The 20,818-nt window shown below is 39.6% G+C and overlaps 2 protein-coding genes across 7 annotated transcripts in view; one reads left to right on the forward strand and one right to left on the reverse strand.

Moving 5' to 3' along the window:
- The first annotated feature begins 43 nt into the window (after positions 1–43).
- On the forward strand, positions 44–3,617 carry cox15 (cytochrome c oxidase assembly homolog 15 (yeast)). The gene is made up of 9 exons (XM_068327638.1): positions 44–260; positions 828–1,012; positions 1,110–1,232; positions 1,370–1,556; positions 1,691–1,858; positions 1,951–2,032; positions 2,299–2,453; positions 2,594–2,707; positions 2,786–3,617. The coding sequence occupies exons 1-9, from the start codon at positions 174–176 to the stop codon at positions 2,915–2,917; spliced, it is 1,233 nt and encodes a 410-aa protein (XP_068183739.1). The 5' UTR covers positions 44–173; the 3' UTR covers positions 2,918–3,617.
- A 1,084-nt stretch (positions 3,618–4,701) lies between these two features.
- The window catches only part of LOC137603836 (A-type potassium channel modulatory protein KCNIP2), an 83,463-nt gene continuing 67,346 nt past the window's right edge, over positions 4,702–20,818 (reverse strand). For 3 of the 6 annotated variants that reach the window (XM_068327642.1, XM_068327641.1, XM_068327640.1), the window contains exons 2-8: positions 7,772–7,896; positions 7,493–7,562; positions 7,103–7,173; positions 6,779–6,886; positions 6,293–6,397; positions 6,125–6,187; positions 4,702–5,689 (exon numbers count right to left, since the gene is read on the reverse strand). In XM_068327642.1, the coding sequence (XP_068183743.1) occupies positions 5,642–5,689; positions 6,125–6,187; positions 6,293–6,397; positions 6,779–6,886; positions 7,103–7,173; positions 7,493–7,562; positions 7,772–7,896 (590 nt within the window). In that variant the 3' untranslated portion in view covers positions 4,702–5,641. Of the gene's footprint in view, positions 5,690–6,124; positions 6,188–6,292; positions 6,398–6,778; positions 6,887–7,102; positions 7,174–7,492; positions 7,563–7,771; positions 7,897–9,273; positions 9,373–12,496; positions 13,033–20,818 lie in introns of those variants that run through there. The other 3 variants (XR_011037330.1, XM_068327639.1, XM_068327643.1) reach the window with 3 other exon arrangements.

The raw sequence follows: 20,818 nt of genomic DNA on the forward strand, positions 1-20,818 counted from the left end.
CAGAAAAGCTTTCGGATTTTAATTCAAACAAGAAAAAAAACCCCGTATTTACAGTATTTCTAAATCCGTCCTGACGTCATGAGGTCAAAGTTGAACTGTGTTAGACAACATGGTGTTATAACAGCGGCACTTATTTCATCCTTTACTATAGCACGGCCGGACCATTCCATCGCATGTATTCCAACATGTTACTTTCTTCATTACGCGCAATATATTTTTGCGGATGCAGAAACGCTGGCAGGACATTTCAGCACAGAAATGTGAGTACATAGCTGTCATTAGCTAGCTACCTAGCTAAAGCAAAATAAAGGTCAGACACCGTGCAGTATAATTAATACACGTATTTCATTTAGGTTCAGTTGTATTTCAAGATAGACCAAGTTTCATGTGCATTGACGATATTATTTGAATGTTATGGAATGGAAGAGGGGTTTCAATTTATTGTTATTATAGAGCTGAAGATTGGGATGCATCAAATAGTTTTTGTTTCACTATGGATTAGTCTGTCTGTTCTCAAACTCAACTTCACTGCTTTGTGTTTACAATGTTGGACATTCTGATTAACATCCAATAAATTCTCTGAGCCCAAAGTGACACATTTGAGTGATTTCTTTCATCCAACTAGCATTTGATTGATGGTCATAAGTAAAATGTCTTTTGAGTAGTATTGAGATGATTTGTAGTATTGTATTATTCAGCTTTTTCTAAGCAAGCCGAATGTGACGGTTTTTAGAGATGCAGATTTTCTTTTGATATGCAATATATCTTTAGGTGTGGTGCCCAGTGTTTAATGATTGCTCCTCCTTTTTTCTTTATCCCTTTCTTAGACCCCCCCACTACGCCAGTGGTTCTGCAGGAGAGGACAGAGCTCCATTACAGCAGAAACTGGAGTCTCCTCCACCCCAGCATCAGCTACCATCCCCAACTCAGCCACAAACCGCATAATAGGTCGCTGGTTACTCGGTTGCAGTGGGCTGGTTGTTGGAGCTGTTGTTTTGGGTGGTGTCACAAGGTAAAAGTGACATGTATAGTATAATTTATCTTAAAGTGATGTGTATATGTAAGTACTGGTGGTGTTCTTATGGGCTATGTGCTTTTTTTTGAACCAGGCTAACAGAATCTGGGCTTTCCATGGTTGACTGGCATCTGGTGAGAGAGATGAAGCCCCCCCAATCTCAAGCGGAATGGGAAGCTGAGTTTTCCAAATACCAGCAGTTTCCTGAATTTAGAATGTAATGCACCATCTTTTCTGTTTCTGTTATCAAGACACACAGTTTAAAGCATTGTTCTTGCAGTCATTTTGTTTTTAATGAAGGTATTGGATCTTAAATTATGTATTAATCTGTCTGTTGTCATTATGTTTTCCCAGAATGAACCATGACATGACTCTGCCTGAGTTTAAGTTTATCTTCTATATGGAGTGGGGTCATCGTATGTGGGGAAGGCTGGTTGGACTTGCATACATCCTTCCCACCATGTATTTCTGGAGAAAAGGATACTTCACTCGTTCTATGAAAGGAAAAGTCCTGGGGCTTTGTGGATTTGTCTTCTTCCAGGTAAAACCTAATGCAGTTATGGGCTTGTGAGAATCATAGAAAGGTCTTTCATTACTATTAGTGCTTTTTTATTTTGTACACAGCCGGCTTGTGAAATTAAAAAAAACCCCACGTGATTGTCTCATCTATTCCAGGGACTTCTGGGGTGGTACATGGTCAAAAGCGGTCTGGAGGAGAAGCCTGAGTCTTATGACATTCCACGGGTCAGCCAGTATCGCCTTAGTGCTCACCTTGGTTCTGCTTTGTTGCTTTACTGCGCCAGTCTCTGGACAGGACTCACCTTGCTGCTGCCTGCTCATAAGGTTCAGTGTCAGTTGTCTGCAGGACACACATTCATAGTTTCTCTTCATGAAGTGACACAGCTTTATGTTTATTCATGGATTGTTTTTCGCAGTTGACAGACACCAAACGGCTCCTGCAGCTTAGGCGGTTTGCCAAGGGAACTGGTGGACTTGTCTTCCTTACTGCTCTTTCAGGTATACTTTTGAAAGCATGTAACATCCAGTACATGATTTATATTATTGCATTATTAAAGCATCATTTTTTATTTTTCAAATTTGACATTGATGTCATGATTATATCAGGAATTCTTTGGTGTCAATAATCATTTAACAACAAGCTGATATCATGACAGCAGAAGTTTATGTTTAGTGTTTGGATCTTTGAACTGGTGATTTGAAGTTTTAGGCTTCAGACCACGTAGGTATATAAAGATGTAATCTATAGGTTTGCTTGTACTCAGGTGCTTTTGTTGCCGGTTTGGATGCTGGACTGGTGTACAACTCCTTCCCTAAGATGGGAGAACGGTGGATCCCAGATGATCTTCTGGCATTTTCTCCCACGCTAAAGAACTTCTTTGAAAATCCCACAACAGTGCAGTTCGACCACAGAATTTTGGTTTGTCATTGTTTCACAACAGACAGGTTCTTTGACATTCAGACTGTGATTTTACTCAAACGGTGTATCGGTTCAAATGAAACATTTGAATCCAATCCCGGGAGCAGCTTTTACAGGGTCTTCTGTGTTTCTTTTTGTAGGCGATTTCTTCTCTGACTGCGATTACAGGCCTCTATCTATTCTCAAGGAGGATGGTGCTGCCCAGGAGGGCAAAGATTGCCATAAGCCTTCTAGCAGCAATGGCATATGCACAGGTAAGCTGTCACTGAGCCTAGAAACATAGAAAAGTTTTTATTTTTCAGCGGTGTAAGTCAGTGTTTTTGTGTCTCCAGGTTGGCCTCGGTGTCGCCACCTTGTTACTGTATGTCCCCACTCCACTGGCAGCAACTCACCAATCTGGATCCGTAGCTCTCCTCTCATTAGCCATTTGGGTTTTGACAGAGCTTCGCAAGATGCCTAAATAAATTGTTGCACTATTATGGACAGCTCCAATACTTGCTTGTCACACCTCAAAGCTCTAAGAGATACCATGGTCGTGGTAATGAAGGACTTCAAAGATTTGAAAGATGCAAGCACTAAAGGTTTTCTTTCAAAACTGGATTTTAATGCCTATCATGAAGCGTCTGTCCATTGTTTCTGCAATGTTCTGAAACGTAACTGTTAATCTCACCATTGTTAATGCAATAAAAAAATTACAAGTGTGCAAAAGGGATATCATTGAGGAAATGCCTTAACCGTTTGTCAAAAAATAAATTTTCAATGGAGGAGTACGACTACAGATGAAGTGGTTTTGCAAAGAATTAAACACAGACATGTAAAAGGGAACAAAGATTTCATTTGAACGTGTTTTAATGACACAGCAACATGATCTTTCTGGAAGGGTACATACAGTATGTTTGGTTTGCAGCAGCCTGAATTCTGCAAGAACGTGTTAACCTCACTGAATGTTTTTAATTGATTTATCAGGACCTAAATTTACTTACTAGCTAATTGTTCAACTGTTCATTCACTGCCTGCTTTTTGAATCAGATGTGGCTGTTGTGACCCATGAATTATTACAGGAACCTTTTTTTTGTTATGTCATGATAAATTATAAGGTAAATATGTGAAATATTGATGCTTTTGTTTATTCAGAAATGTAAATCTTCTGTCATGTACAGTCTTAAAAATTCAAACTTGAATGATTCATTTTGCATAGTAACTGTGATTTTATTGTCTCTGTACAAAATATACACATTTTGAATACATTATGCAACCAGTTGAGGCTAGCTAGCTAGACAGTCAGTACAACAGGTTAGTAGGATTTCATTGTTCTAAGCACAGTACATGCGGGTATAGACAGGTTTTACTGGTGATCAGGAATGGAAGTTGAAGACTTGGCAAGGAACAATCAGAGCCAAACCGCAATGTCTGCCAAAGACAAGAAAAAAAGGGGGAAAAAAGTGATGTAGAAGAGAAAAATAAAATCAACTTGCAGGGTGGTAAGTGCATATTTTCATCAGGGTCTTCCAGCACCCTGCACTGGGCTCTGAGAGGAATAAGAAGTTGAATGAGGGAAAGGTGGCGATACATCAAGAGAATATTATTGCTTTTCTGTGCTAGCCTGTCTGCATGTAAAAGAAGCCGCAGCCTGTTTGGTAAGGCTTGCCTCTTTTACTCACCTTAACTGTAGTTATATTTGAAAAGAAAAAAAACAAATGGAAGTAAATTCCCTTTAAAATACCTCAGAGTTTATCATGTGGGTTTACAGGCAGTGTGCAGGTAATCCACACTGACAATACACCAGATTACTTTTTATTGTCTTCCTCTGATTGCTCCTTGCCTTACTTTTGACACAGCATCTCCCTCTCTCTTCACCCACGGGTGGGCTTTATGTCTTGACTTTATATACCTCTTAAATTCAGATCTCCTCTTTGGTGTCACAGAGAGAGGGAGAATGCAGAGGGGGAAGCTGAAAATATGCCACGTGTCTCTCACTAACATTGTACTCAAAGACACACATACCACTCCTTTTTGAAAATGGATCAGCCAGATTTAGTGCAGTTGTGAGATTTTTTTTCGGCAGAACCTGCTACGACCACATGACATTTCTGATTACCGGATCTACGGATATGAGCTGATAAATTCTCCTTGGATGTATATTTATAGACTAGTATGACAGTGGTATGCCAGTTCCTGTTTATAGAAGCCTAGATGGTGAAAACTAGATTGTAAATCCCACATTGTACTGCCTAGTATCACAAATGTACAACAGTCAGACACCTACAGCTAGGACTGTGGAAGGCCTCCGTATTATTGTACCAGAGTCCCATTAATGGAGGAAGGTACTGTCCCGTTAGAGAAGGATGGATGACATCTCTTTCTGTTACACATGCACGCACACACAAAGGTGAGGCACCTGTGAATGACTAGGAACAGCAGACAGACGAGCAGACTTTGGAGTATCTCTGTAAATACATAATTGGATATTAGTGACATCATCATGCGATACTGAAATCAGTTCCTTTAGGAAAACAACACGTTTGAACCTTCATTCGAGGGGAAAGTGTGGATCTGCTTTCCTCAGGAAGTGTCTCTCTTCACTGCTCTCCTGCTCCGATCCACTAGATAGCAGTAGACTCATCTCTACAGCCTGGGCCATAAACAGTTGTGTGGTTCCAGGGAAGTGTCGCTCACATGCACAGAGGTCAGGTCAGATCAGGTTCAATACTTCTAATCACAGCCATCACAGGAAAAAATGGTGAATAAAGTCTCTGAGAAAGGAGTGTTGCATCTTCCTCCGAGTCTGTCTGTTTACAGGCTGACCGATCCTTCATTAGTAATAGAAGTTCAACAAAACAGACATGGTCTTGAATGTGCCGGTGCATGTGAGCCCACTGTTTGCCTCTTTACTTTGTGTCTCCGGGGTGAAAGATTCTATATGACGAGGAATGGAGTTGGGACGACTCCACTGCTGCTTGGAGAAAAGTTGGGGTCCAGGGCGAGGAGTAGGGTCTGTTTCCTCAATGTTTCCACACGTCACACACACACACACACACACACACACACACACACACACACACACACACACACACACACACACACACACACACACACACACACACACACACACACACACACACACACACACACACACACACACACACACACACACACTACCCTCCCTGTATACTCTCTGGTCCAGGTCCTTAAATGACGTTGTCAAAAAGTTGCATGGACTGCATGATGTTCTCATCCTAAGCAAAAATGAGATGATTAGATATGGAGGCTGCGTCATTCCTTCTCAATTGTTACACAAGTGGTACAAACAGTGTTGAAAGTGAGGATTCAGAATTCTTTAGTATTTTGCTTTCTTTTCACAAGTTAGTTGTGCAGATGGATGTCTGTTAAGTCTAACATGAAAAATTACAGACATTTATCAGAGTTCAGCATAAAGAGGCAAAAATAGTTAATTTTGCTTTGACTGAAATGGAAGAAAACAATTTTGCACCTAATAAAGTTTAATAATGTGATCTATCTTGTAAAATGTATGCATAAATATAGTTATTGTTTTAAAATTGGTTATTATGATTATGAAAAATATGAGCCAGTTGCTGTGATTTACTAGAGTGGGTAGGCTTTAAGTCTTTTCGCGAGTCAAAGCAGATGTGAAAGAGTGGTCAGTTTCTTACTTTTTTGCATGACTCAATGAATTCCTCTATGGTGACTACACCATCTTTATTTCGGTCCATTTTCTGTTTAAAAAAAACAAAAAATGTTTCAGAATGTTATACACATTAATAGTACCCACCCACTGTCATTTAAATTAAAAAAAGAAGGTAAAGATTGTTTAGTCATACCTGGAAGAAGCTCTCCACGTGTTCTCTTGGAGCATCGTCCTGCATGGAGGGGTATGTGTACTTCCCCATCATGTCATAGATGGACTTCATGATGTCAAACATCTCCTGGAAAGTGATGGATGAAGAAAATATTAGAAGGATGTGGAAAATATAGAAAAGCATAAAATAATCAACAGCTTGATTGTGCCAAGTTTTCAAAAGCACAGAAGTAGCCGTTTCATTTAATACCCCTCGCATTACAGATGTGACCATTTGCTTTGTGTGAGACTCAAAAAGAAGTTAGTTCTAGCATTGTTGTATGAGCTCACACAGAACTGTGTATGTAAATTCTAAACAGTTCAAAGTTTTTAGTAAAAACTGATGCAATCACTGATCAATGTGTTGCAGACAATATCAACACCTGAAATGTTGTGAAGAAACCCTTGTGTGTGTGTGTGTGTGTGTGTGTGTGTGTGTGTGTGTGTGTGTGTGTGTGTGTGTTGTTACCTCTTTGGTGATGCAGCCATCCTTGTTCAAGTCATAAAGGTTGAATGCCCAGTTTAACCGGTCATTAATTGTTCCTCTCAGGATGATAGACAGGCCAAACACAAAGTCCTGCAGTAGAAAGGAAGCAGCTGATAATATTGTTTTTGGTATTATTACATAAATCTTGGCAAAGTGAATGAGATCAAATACAAATCACAGCAAAGAATCACATTTAGAGGGAGTACATATTTGTGCCGATGCAGCTCTGGTAGCAAATTCCACTGGAGTATATTTGCTTTTATCCATAAAAGTGAGCTCGTGAAAAAAAAAAAAAAAAGAGCTCACCTCAAAACTAACAGAGCCATTCTTGTTAGTGTCGAAGGCTTCGAACAAGAAATGTGCATACATACTTGAATCTGCAAAGATAGAGAGTTACAGTAACCCGCTTGCCCTCGAAACATGAAGCAGTCTTTGAACAGCTCAAAAAGAGAGCTAAATATAGCCTAGACGTAGGAATAATTTCCAATACAATTGCTGGTGGTTAACATTTCATCAATCTAAATATCATGAAGTGACCAATTGTCCCCTCTCTTGGATGACAGTTCAGTAGAGTGGATTTATGACGAGTTAATTTCTTTTCTCTGTAACAATGGAGAGAAAAAAAAAGCTATGTGTAACCCTACAGAATAAATGGAAATTTTTGGGCTTGGTGCATGGGGGATTGTGAAAACTCACCTCCCTGTGGAAAGAATTGGGAATAAATGGTCTTGAAGTTCTCCTCATTCACAACACCACTTGGACACTCCTGGGGGACATATGTGGATTGAGAGACCTCATTAGTTCCAATCCAGCAGAGAAAGGCTGTGAAGTTACTTCAACTCTAGCCGGCCACAGAGCTATGGCTCGTAGCTCCCTTAATGATGTATCTAGCAGCATATCTCCTTTAGGTTTATGTATTCATTCGTACTTGATTTCCACTCCTGTTTTCCCACTTTATTCTGCAGCCAGACCTACATTTTTGAAGCCCCTGTAGAGGACCTGCAGTTCCTTCTTAGTGAACTTCGTCTGCTCCTGCAGCTTGTCCATGCTCTCAGGGCGATGGCACACAGTGGATAGCTCAAAGTCATCTTCTACGCTATCTGTGTGAGGGAGAGACTAACATTAGTTAGCATTTGTTGCTGGCCAACATACTGATGATGAAGTTACCAAATTGATTTTAGCTCATTATATGGTTCAAGCCTCAGAGAAAAACACACTATTTGTTTTTTCCAGGTAAGTTACTATTTCGTCATTTCACTCAATCAAAACATCCCTGAATACTGTACATTATATATTATGTGAAGCAATTTCCATTCATCATTGATGCAGCATTAATACTAATGGTCCCACTCCATATCATGAAGTTGAACCTGCACAGAAGGTAGGAGCCTTTATAGGGCCCGGGGCTTAGTTTGATTTAGGGGCCCCTTACCTTCAATACTATTGACCGTTATGGGCATTCACACTGTAACTCCATTAACCCTTTAATCATTAGCTCAGTGTGGCTGGTGTCATGCTAATATCAGCTTGGTAACATTACAATGTAATACTCTACTACTACTGCTACTGCTATAGTACTACTAACTATTAAAAATTCACCACTTTCCATAAATAGACTAGAGGAACCTGACTACAGAAGTTGAGAAGATTTATAAAAAATCCTTTACTTTCAGTCAGACATTTTTCTTCTAATTGTTATTAATTCCTTGTCTTACAAACTATCCCAATATTCCACTTTTCTCCTCAGAATCTGTGCGTTTTTTCTCTCCTGCAAACAAAGGAATTCAAAAACTAAAAATTAATGATGGAAAAAGGAGAACTCATCTGGTCTTGGGGGCCCACTGGCTGGCACCAAAAACTGTGTTCACTAAAACATTTATAATATGAGTGGACATCTTGCATGACAACTCACACTTAGGTACAGCAAAGAAAAAGGAGATAAGCAAATAACAAGCTGGGGACTGAAGCCATTAATCTGTAATGGAAATGTAAAATGTGAATTTTAATAAGATATGGAAATGTGGTCAACATAGCATCCATCATAGTCCAAATACAACAGAACCGTAAAGTCCTGCATATATCACATCTAAAACCTCCAGAACCTACTGGCTTTAGCTTCACTTTAAATAACCACACACGCACATGCACACGCACACGCACACGCACACACACACACACACACACACACACACACACACACACACACACACACACACACACACACACACACACACACACGCGTTCCATGAACTACTGAAACAGAGCACAAAAACATGCCTGATGCTTTAGAAACTGAACCACCACAGTATTTTGGAGTTTAGGGGGTTTGTCTTTACTTCTGATTTATGCTGAATGTTCGACAGTTGTGTGTACATTTCTGCATCCACACAGGAATCTGTCTGTATCTTCCTAACTCTCTTAAGCTGCTGGGCACATGGAGCGAAGAAGAGGTGTGTAGAGAATGAAGGAGCACTTGCTTTGACTGATTGAGGGAGCAGCTGAGGGCTTGCAGCACGGCAGCAGCTTGAGGAATCGCTGCTTTATAGTTTTTTTGCTTTGGCTGGTGGAAGGATTACCTGCAATCACCAACCATACCACAGAGGTTAGACACATGTCTGCAGATTTAATTCTGTTTTCACACACACATGCACACATGCATGTCAACCGGCACACCCCATGCAACAGACAGACACAACAACAGAAATGGTGTTTAGTCGAACTGGTGATTGGCTGTAGACGTGGCTAACGATGGGAGACCACGGGTAATGCTTCAAACAGCAGCACTGGATGACCCCAAATAACAGTTTCTTTAGTCAGACTAGTTCTTGTAACACAAAACCGAATTAAGAAAACTGTGAAAAGATGCAAAGAGTTTCAAAGCCAAATACAACTTTAATCCAGATGTTTGCAAGAAAATCACCTCAGTCAGAGCAAAAAAGTACCACCACTAAGTAAGTTCAATGAAATGCAACTTTGTGATGTTTATTTTTCCTAGTTTCACAGAATAATGACAATCTGAGGGACAAAGGCCACGATGGGATGAAAACCAGCGCCACCACAGAACCTGTTCTGACTGCATGATGTGTCAGACGGAGCCTCAGGGACTCCACTAACCTAAAGCTCAGGTGTCGTCTGGAGCCAGAACACAATGAATACACTGTTCGATGGATTCAAGATTAATAAGGAGGCCTTGTGTGTGGCCGAACGGCTGACTATAATGCAGTAATAAATATGATACTTTGATTATCAGTCAAAAGTAAAGACGTGAATCAGCAGCTCTCAAGTGAGATGTAAGAAACTTAGAACAACACTCAAGATGCTGAACATTGTCTGCACGCACAACTAAAACACATTTCCTGCCTTCACTCAATGTTTCTAAACCTTCATACAAAGCATTTCTACTACAATTTAAATCTTTCAGTGAATGCAGCATTTTAAAAGTGCCAACAGTTGAGGTGAAGCACCAAAACCGATTACTTCTTGAAGTGCACAATAAACAATGAGATGACAGCTGTGAAATTCTTTATCAACAAATCCTTACATTACATATTCAGTGTAATAGACCAGAATAGAAATGCACGTGAAGTCAAAGTGTCCCAGAAGTCTACCCACACGTCACACGCCAATAGAAATCATAACAATATATACCTCTGGTATTTAAGGGGCTTTCATGGATTTTCACATCTAATGGGGTTTGGAAAATCTATTGAATTTAAGATTACAGTTCTGATAATGTATTGATGGGTAACCGTTGTGTTCTGAATGTTTTTGCGTCATAGATGTGGCTTCGTTTGTGTGAGATAACAATATTTTAATTCTACCTTTTTTTCCGAAGGCCTGGACAGAGCCAAGTAAGAAAAAAAAAAATCATGATATTGACTTCCTCCGCTCTGCACGGAACACTGAGCTTGAAATACTTATTAGGACCATGAAAGCTGAATCTACTGGAAACTGTCAATGCTTGGATGTGCTTCTTTTAGGACTGAGACACCTTCTCCTCCCACAGTTTCACAACCTCTCTCCTACACTGTGTCTTGCTCTGTATTTTTGTTCATCATTGCTGATGAAATTTCTTGGTTCTTATGATGTCTTTGAGTAAATGCACTCCGGCTGTCTTGGCCAAGTCTGTCACGGAATAGAGATATTTGATCTCAGAGGATTGCTGTTCCTCTTTCTCTTTCACAATTGTTACTATCAACATAAAAACCAGAAAAATGCAGCAGCCAACTTGCTATTGAAGACGTGTCTAATAATAACAGAATGATATCGCTGAAAACAACTGTTTTTCAACCCCATGTGGGTTACTGGGTTTACAACACTCTTTAAGTTACATGTGAGAAATTTGATATTTGCTCCAGTGACATTTAAAATGAGTCTATTTCACAGCAGGGAGAAAAAACAAGTTCTTTGTGCAGTATCATCACACGCTCATCCAGAAGTAATTGTGCCATTACATTACTATGGTTTCTCCAGAGATAGACTGACAGACAATCACAACTCTTCAGAAAATAAGAAAAACAGTTCGATTGCATGTTGACAGCAATACATCTTTGAAACTTTCAAAAGGAGCTTCATGTGTCATAAAGACGGAAGGTCTGAAGATTTGTCCAACAATGCTTGTAATTCCTGAACAGAGCCGAAAGCAGGCCGTTATAGTTTGCTGCTGAAATTTGATATAGTTAGAGTCAAATGTTTTGCATATTATTACAAGAGAACTTCCAGGGATCATACTGTTTCACGTGGCCTTCAGTGGTTTCAAATGAGGCCTACTGTCACGCATGTCCTCCCACATCTGCTACCTATTTTTCCACTCCAAGACAGGTTTTTAATAGTAAGAGGACTCACAACGGGCAAAAAAAAAGGTGCTCAAAATCTGTTCAGCATGGTCAAACCTATCCGGATGTTTTGCTCCACGAACGCAAGATTCTTCAATATCCAGAATGCATGTCTTAGACAGAAATTTATCTTCCATAAAAGATGTCAGGTGAGGACAATCCACAAAATTGAAACAACCAAATTGAAACTCAATTCTAGTCAGGTACCTTCAGTGCCCTTTTCTCCCTCCCCATTTTATGTCTCCTTGTCTGTGACATCATGAAGGTTATTTTGATATTTTAGATTTTGGAGTGCTGCCTCGTCAGAAAAGATATTATACTGTACAATTCTTCATGAGAATTAAACTGATCTTAATGATTTAGACTGATTATGTTACCCCCTCAAGCAAAAACTACAAACATATTTTCAGAAAGGGTGACAGGTCTTCAAATAAGAATTTCAGAGATTAGTTTTTCTCCATTTCTGTGTTTTGGATCAATTCTTTATTAGGAGGATTTTGTAGAATTTTTTTTAAAATTCTCTTGTTGTAAATGCTGCAAACTGATGTATTCTAACATCACATACTTATATACTGTATGTGAGTGGTAAAACTTTGAGTACAACACTATTTCAAACACATGCAAAACCACACACACACGCAGACACACGCACAGATGCAAACACGCACACACACTCTCCACATGACTAAAAATAGGTGTGACAAACTTGACAGCTATTTTAAGTAGAAATTAGGCCACACAAACACACAGTGCATGTTGACTCCCCCCTCTCCAGCTGAGTCTTTTCCTCTAAAGTCTCGACACTGTATCCATCACTTTGACTTGCACCTCAGCGCCTGTCTTGTTCTCTTACCATTTGTCTTACCTGCTGTGGAAAGGTCGATAAGCCCCAGAAAGTGCATCAGTTTGAGGGAGCTGCAGACCACCAGAAGGATGCCAACAGTCTGCAGTCCCTCCACCTCCCATTTGTCTTGGAAGAACAGATGCATCCTTTCCTCCCTTCTTCTCTCTCTGTTTCTGTCAATAGAAATCTCTCTCTCTTGCCCCGGGGCTACCACGTCCCCCCCTTAGCTCCAACCTGGAATGCACTGCCTCCGTCTCTTCAGTCTCTCCTCTCAGTCTCCCTCTATATTCCGATGTTTGGTCATTCTAACTCTGCACGGCTCCCCACCCGCTTTCTCCTCTGAAGGTAGATTGTTATTCTCCTTGTTTCTTCATCGAGATCGGTGGCTGCGTGGCAGCAGGGACTGCCGACTTGCTGCTCCACTCCCGCCACCTCTGAAGCTGTCAAAGGTTGTTTGAGTTCCGGGTGAAATTTGGACAATTCATGTGTGCCCCTGGCAGGTTGGTGAAAATTGTTTTCTGATTTTTCCAGCTGCTGATTCTGACATTGTCTCTATTCTCTCTGTCTGTCTGCCCTCTCCCTCACTTAACTCCGTCACTCTCCTCCTGTTGTGTCCCTCCCCATATTTAATTGGGTCAGTAATGGGACTGACTGAAGGGAGAAAAGATGAAGGGGAGACAGAACAGGAGGAGGAAAATGATAAGGGGGGGGGTGGTGCTACCTGTAGTTTAAAGGGAGAAGCAGAGGGGAACAACATAGAGAAGACTGAACTGGTAGATGATGAGAAGCGAGGTTGAAAAGGGAAGGTTGAGATGGAGCAGTAAAGGGAGGAAATCATAGAAAATATCGATAAAATAAGGACTGAATCCAAAAACAAATGATGATAAAAACAAAAAGAGAAGAAAGGGTAAAATAAGGGACAAAAAAGAGGAGACGCAGAGAAAGTCTGAGTGGGAGGAGGTAGACAAGGGGAGGTGAACCGTCTGTCCCGTCATCTACTGTGGACAAACTCACAGATGTGGCAGTGTCTCCAGAATGTAAAAACACACACACACACACACACACACACACACACACACACACACACACACACACACACACACACACACACACACACACACACACACACACACACACACACACACACACACACACACACACACACACACACACTCAGCCTGGAGGTGAAATCCGACTATAACATGTAGTGCATGTTAAATCCAGCCCCCTGGGGAATACTTTGGTGAGATGGGATGCATTAACATCCCATCTGGCACTCTGACATCCCTTTCCTGACAGACACATCCATAGAAAACTGATCTGAATCACATAAAATGTGGAATTTAGCAGAATTCAATCATAACGATGGATTTTGGCTGGCAGGTAAATCTTTTCCATATGGATCCATATGGATTCAAATTACCTGTGGGGAGGGGGGGTATAGGTGGGTGAATGATTGATTAATCCTTCTTAACCTTTCAACAAAATAGAGCTTGAAATAAAGATTTCATTAAAGAAACCAATTTCATAGTCCTCTGCACCCTCTAAAACAACACATTGAGTTGGGATTTGATGATGAAAATCACCATCGTGAAAAATAGATCGCTGATATGATAAACTGCATATAGATAACAAGCCCAGTTCTGAATGGGTGTGGGGAAAATGTTCTTTGTTAATGTCAGTATAAAGAACAGTTTTTCTATAAATTTCAGTCATTCAGTCAGTATCTAACTGCACTCTTTACTGAACAGATTCCAACGAGTTTTTAGCAATGACATGTGCAGACTTTTAATTTTTGGGGAAAAGAAGACTAGAATCTTTTCGGAACTCAGTATATACTTGAGAGTTTGCAATGCAGAACCTTTTTTTAAAAATTCTAATACAAAAATAAATATGTAGCTCTTCTCCAAAATGATGCATGTTGTGATTTGTTGGCTCTAACAGCAAATGGTGTCATCTGTCTCCACCCGCACCAACGGCAAACATAAAACCAGTAAATCACTGTGACACAAAAGCAATTTGATCAGGGTCAGTGATAAAACATAGGTGAAAGTTCAAACTACTTAGTTAACCCTTCGTAGGACACTCATTGAAATACTTTCAAATTCTAAATTTCAACCTTTGAGTGTTATTTGAGGACATAGCAAAACTTTACATCAGTTGTAACATTTTTCAAAACATTTCAATGTCATGTATAAAATTAAATTACCACAAACTTCAGTCACTTGATGAAGGGTTAGAGCTGGATTATCATAGTCAAAAGACGCTAATGTTGACTTTTGTTCGAAAATGGTATAAACTGGTATATCATTCCAAGTATAAGCTAACATTTTTTCAGCCAGATCAAACCCATTAATAAAATGTCAAAATAAATACCCAGCCACCAAAGGTCTTTGCCATTCAAACATGTTGTTTTGGGACATAGCTTAAAAAAATAAAAACAAAACATGTGACATATCCTCCAATTATTGACAAGAAAAGAATTATTATACAGTATATTACATCAACCATCAATTTAGTGAGCTTCAAACAAAAACAAAAAAGAAAGAAAGAACAACCACTTATGACTAATTTATGCTTATAATTTGGTGGTGCTAAAATGTATACTGCGCCATTGTTACTTGTGGTTAATGCATTCCAGGAACCACATGCAATTAACAAATTGCATGTGGTTCTATTTATTCTATCTATTTATTTATCTTATTATTTAAGGTAATTTAAAAGTTTATCAACCCTCCCCATACTGATATTAAACCATTTTCTATCTGTATTACCGTTTCCCACTGCACTCCCATGAGCACTAATGTGTCTCACGGAAGTGCACTGTGTTTCGAGACTCACGGAACGTAGCGCACTTCAAGCCAATAGAATGTGCGTACGGTATCACGTGACTGCCTACCAAAAATCCGCGGGGAGGTGAAGTCGCGAGTGTTGATGCTCAAATGTGCAAGGGCACACTGTAGTTTTGCTAAAATCCTCCTGAAAGTAAAATCATGAAAGGTGAGACAGATGGACAGACAGAAAGACAGACAGACAGATGACCAAATGACCCAGTCATTTTTATATCGGGATAAAAACGTGCATCCATAAATAAGAAGTGAACAGGTGTCACTAAAGGTGGTAGGTGACATCCATTGGTTTCAAAGTCTTCAATATCATTCTCTATTCAACGTCTTTGAGTTATCAAAAGCAGGACGTGAATGCTTTACAGGACAGTGGGTTGCAGCCATGTTGTTTATTCTATGTATATTTATGTGTCTGTCTGTCTGAGCCTGTTAGTAGCTCACTGCCAGAAAGAGACAGGGAGGTGGAAAGGAAGCTGAGGGAGATGGAGAGGCATATGGCGGGTTTGATTGGTCTCTAGTGTGATTAATAATTCTCGGAATCAAATGAGACCTTGAGCTACAGAGCAAGTCAAGGTCTCCAAGCGGCCTTGAGAGGCTGATCAGCCTACACTTAATCGGAGGCAGCCTCATGCTCTAAACAATATGGCAGGAGGGAATGATTCTGCAGCTACAGAGTGCTCCCAAGGAGCAGTCTGTTAGCTTTTAGTGGTGATCTGCAGAGGGTGCCAGGCTCTGAGAATTTGAGCTCTATTACAGATTTTTAGAGGAGAACATTGAAGTGCGACCAAAAATTGAATTCAGCAGTGAGACCTGTAGAGGAAACTGATCCGCATTGACGGAGGCGCCGTTCTCTGAGCGCTGTCGAGTCGACCGTGGAGGCCTACAAGGGTTTCTAAAAGCTCTGAAGGATCAGACATTATCATAAATGGGTCTTTATGATCGTGTAATATGAGATGACTGAACTGATGACTAAAAAGAACATGATTAAGAAAAATGGTCATTAAACAAATCAAATCAAAGCTGGTCATCTGTAGAAACCCACAGAAAGGAGTTCATTCCTCCTTTATTTTGCATTCATTTAATGAAATGATTGATTAAACGAACTACATATATTCTTGAAAACAGTGACATATTCAGGCCAGCAAATTCTCAAGGCAGTCTGCATTCAGAGTCAAATCAGGGATCAAAGTCTGATAGATAAAGGCTGGTTGTGTCTATTTGTCATTCTCTGACATACAGCATTAAGATAGCTGTCACACACTGAGACACAAATGTAAGATCAATATATCGCAAACACAAAACCCTCCTGACCTTTGACTCTAGTTGTGGTTGCTTCTAATAATGGTAAGATAAATTTCAGCTTATACACACACACACACATACATGCACTCTCACCCTCACACACACATGCCATCTCATTGCAATAGAATGATATCTTAATCAGTTTCAGTTGATTAGTCTCTTTGAGGCATAATTTGCCTTTAGCCAGACACAGACTAATTGAAATATCTCCATATTTAGATGTCTACCTGAGCAATTATTCCTCTCAAAACTGATTAAAATGTCTAAGAGAGGGAAGTGAGTGAGTGTGTGGGCGTTTCTGTGTGTGTTTGTGTGTGTGTGTGTGTGTGTGTGTGTGTGTGTGTGTGTGTGTGTGTGTGTGTGTGTGTGTGTGTGTGTGTGTGTGTGTGTGTGTGTGTGTGTGAATACGTGCAGCAAAGGAGAAACAGAGTAGGTCATTGACAAATGGTGCTCAAAATTGGCTCGTGTGTTTCCAATTAGATAAGTGAAAGTAGACATCCATTTGCATAGATCATTAGCTTTTGAGGATATTTTTAATACTGCGATGTGGGACAAAAACAGTTCATTCTGTTGAAGCCGATCCCTTTCTACACAAACTACAGTGAGCTACTAATGAAGAGTTTTCTTTAGGAAAAGCAAACAATCATGTGGGAGGGACCCGAGAGGTTTTCTTTTGAGGAAACCAGACGTAACAATTTATTTGGGTGTAAGATCAGCCAATAAATCAACAAGGATATCAAAAATATGGCCATCATGATTGGTTCAAACAAGTTGAATGTGACAACTGATGGAGAAGAAGTTGACGTGTTGCACGTCAATATTTAAAGGCTGGGTGAATGAGTGGAAACGTTTGTATATAATGAGGGATATGAAAGCATAATCAACAATGTAACACCATATAATTATGAAATATATTATAATGATTTGCAGAAAGAATTACAAACATGATGACAGTCAAAACTGTTTCATTGTATTTTTTATGACTCTTTGAAAATAGCTAAAATTCTGTTTCTATATATCTGTAAAGTTTTATACGCAGTACATTGACCTGTTCATTATATATCTTTATTACATGTAACTAACTGGATGATATACATTAATACTAAAATAAATGTAATGGTCTTTAAGTGTCTTGAAAATGTTTTTGTTTGTTTTTTAGACAAACAAACAATAACTTTGAAACGAGGCTCAAACCATTACAGATATTGTAAAAATTGATATTTGATGCCCTAAGAGGGTAAAGCAATGTAAAATTCAAGTTAACTATTCTTTCCATTTAAATTCTGCCCCATAGACCGTGGGATGTTAATGATGGATCTTAAGACAATATGTTATACTACAGGTTTTCATATCAAACAACGGCAGCACTAAACTGTTACTTTTTAAAACATATTTCCTGGAGATCAACTGCGTTTAAGATTTTTGATATGTATTCTTTGTTACTGAGTGCTGTAAAGCAGATGATCTTAAATGGATTTGCATTACTCACAACAGTCCTCTAAACTCATTTCCAACAAATCCAAAACACTCCGATGTGTTTCATGCCACGAGCCAAATCAGGTAAACATCCTGAGCCAGTCGATACTGCAGGAAGGAGAAAAACTTTCCAGCGGCGGATGGAGCTTCTGGAGGTACAGTTTAATAGACCACTACAACAAATCGTAAGGGGGAATTAGTGTCCTTGAAAATGTATTACAATCTGACATAATTTTCCTGCCAACAACACAATTCAATTCAGTTCCATTTTTAGACATCACTGTTTAAAAGCCCCGGTCATCAACATAGGATTTATTTTACAGTCCCAACTAAACCTCAGATCAGACCTCTGCTCATGTTGGGGGGGGGGGGGGGGGGGGCAGAGAGAGATAGCAGTGGATTGAAGAAAGGATATGAGAGGCAGAGCCATTAGGTAAAAACAATAGTAACTACTATAATAATTGCATTTACTAACACTAATAATTATCATTTGTAATTATTCATTCATTCATTCATTTTCATGTAAAATCGCTGTATCCGCCGTAGCAGGTCACAGGGAGCTGGAGCCTGTCCCAGCTGACATAGGGCGTGAAGCGGGGGACACTCCGGGCACGACGCCAGTGCACTGCGGTCATTAGTGATTAATTTTACTAATTATTTTGCGTGTATAAAGATTGAATTGGCTGTTAAATCAATGACACAATGTTGATATAAAATGAGATGCATGGTAGCCCCCATCTGCCAGTAATACATCAATCATGAAAATAAAGTTACTGTATTAGTAAAGGTTATACTGTGCACATGCTGCATTTTGGCTGGTGGAATTTCAAACCAGTAATTAATAGACAGATCAATGGCTACCATGTAGTATTTTGGGTAAGTAGTTAGTGGGAAAACTAGTGGCTGTATTCTCTTACTCAAAAAATGTTTTATTTTGTTTCGGTAAAAGTGCGTTTTACTTTTAGTTATTTATGTTTAAAGGGGTCACATTATGAAAGAAACAACTTTTTTGCTGGTCACAAACTTGTGAAACGGTGCTCAAACAGGTTAATCAGATGATTCAGTTCCTTGTATTATGTAATGATCTGCATAGCCCCTCCCTCCCCTGCACAAGAACACGTTCCTCTTCATCAGGAGCTAAAGTTCAGTGCATACAGCGTTAAGGTAGCAGTGTGTCACAATGTCATCGAAGATGGCTGTGTTTAATTTTTAATTGAAAAGGTGCTGGCTATGTTGTTAGCCACATCCTGTTTGTGAGAGGGGCGTGTCTCAGGCATGGTAGGCGTTGACAGACGGAGCTCATTAGCATTTAAAGGTGCAGACACAAAAACAGTCTGCTCTCAGTGTAGCTCATTTGAGCGGCTTTCAGACACCTGAAATTCAGGAGCACAGATCAGTTTGGGGAGAAACATTTAGAATACAGTGTAGCTGGACGTCTGACAGCTGCGTGAAATTGATTAAAAAGATTAGAATATGGGACATTTAAGGAACACTTTGTTTCTAGAATTTTTTTATTTTTTTGCAGAAGTCACATATTCCAGCTGAAAGAACAATTCTACCTGAATTCTCTTGACGCTATGAGACAGGATGGCCAAGGATTAAAACCACCATCATGAGCTCAGCAGCTCTCTCTGCATGCTGATGGTTGAATTCAGTTATTAGGTTACTTATAGTCTAAATCAAAAAACTATCATATGAGATCAATGTTTAACTCATTAAGTATTTTACTGTTGCTTGTTGAGTCCCATTAAAGATATTACCTGGTTTGGGCCTATATGGTCTTATTTTGAGGGCTGACTGATGTATGGCTGTGTTTGTTTCCTGTTGTACTTTGAAGATAATTCCTGTGCTTGTTTTTATTAAAGTAGACTTCCTGTCATTTTTTCCTGTCATTTTAGTCGACTTTTTGTTTCCCCTGTCTCTCTCTTTTAGTCTTTTGGTTTGTCCCCTGTCCTCAAGTTAGCTTATCATTATTTCCCCCGTGCATGAGTGACAGTCTCCAACTTTTCGCCAATGTTTCATCACCCAGCCCATTTTGTTTGTCTTTATTTGCATGCTTGTTGTCACTTGCTATAGGATTAGTTAGTTCTGACTTTCATCAGCCTTTTCGTTTTATTCTGTTATTATTGGTCAATCTGAATATCTTGTGCATCGATTGCAGCCTATTGTGGACTGCTCTGCGGTTTTTGAACCTGGATGGTCAACTTGTCTCTAGTGTCTGTAATGTTTTAGTCCTCACAGCTCCATCTAAACCCTGACAGAAATTGTTGTACTACTTATAGCATTAGTCAGCCAACTTAATGCCTGCAGATTGGTGGAGCATCTTCCACAGAAAAGTAAATGTGACATTAAAAAGTGCTGAAACATTTTAAGCAGCTTATGGCAAAAATGCTTTCAGACATAAAGCCTTTCAGTTCAAATCTTCTAAACTCTAATAAGTTGACAGGGAAGCTTTTTGCATTGTTACTTCATTTCATTATTCTCACTGTTATCATCTTTCTGCAGACATGTGTCAGAAGAAGACCAGTTGAACATTTTATTTTATCCAGAGAGCACCTCTCATGCAAATGCAAATTTTGCTCTCATATACGCACACATATACACACACGACTGCGAAAATAACATTGAGTCAGAGGAAGGTAAGGAGACAAGCAGCGACAGAAGAGGGGAGCAAAGGATGGCAGAGGATTGAAACAGATGTGTATTAAATATCCTCCGT

This window comes from Antennarius striatus, chromosome 11 (genome assembly GCF_040054535.1).
Source record: "Antennarius striatus isolate MH-2024 chromosome 11, ASM4005453v1, whole genome shotgun sequence".
Classification (NCBI taxonomy): Eukaryota; Metazoa; Chordata; class Actinopteri; order Lophiiformes; family Antennariidae; genus Antennarius; species Antennarius striatus.

Bases quoted from the DNA above. Each gene is read 5' to 3' on its own strand.
- cox15 (XM_068327638.1), top strand. From the start codon at position 174: ATGTATTCCAACATGTTACTTTCTTCATTACGCGCAATATATTTTTGC. The intron at 1,233-1,369 runs GTAATGCACCAT...ATGTTTTCCCAG, and splicing joins CAGTTTCCTGAATTTAGAAT to AATGAACCATGACATGACTC. The intron at 1,859-1,950 runs GTTCAGTGTCAG...TGTTTTTCGCAG, and splicing joins TGCTGCTGCCTGCTCATAAG to TTGACAGACACCAAACGGCT.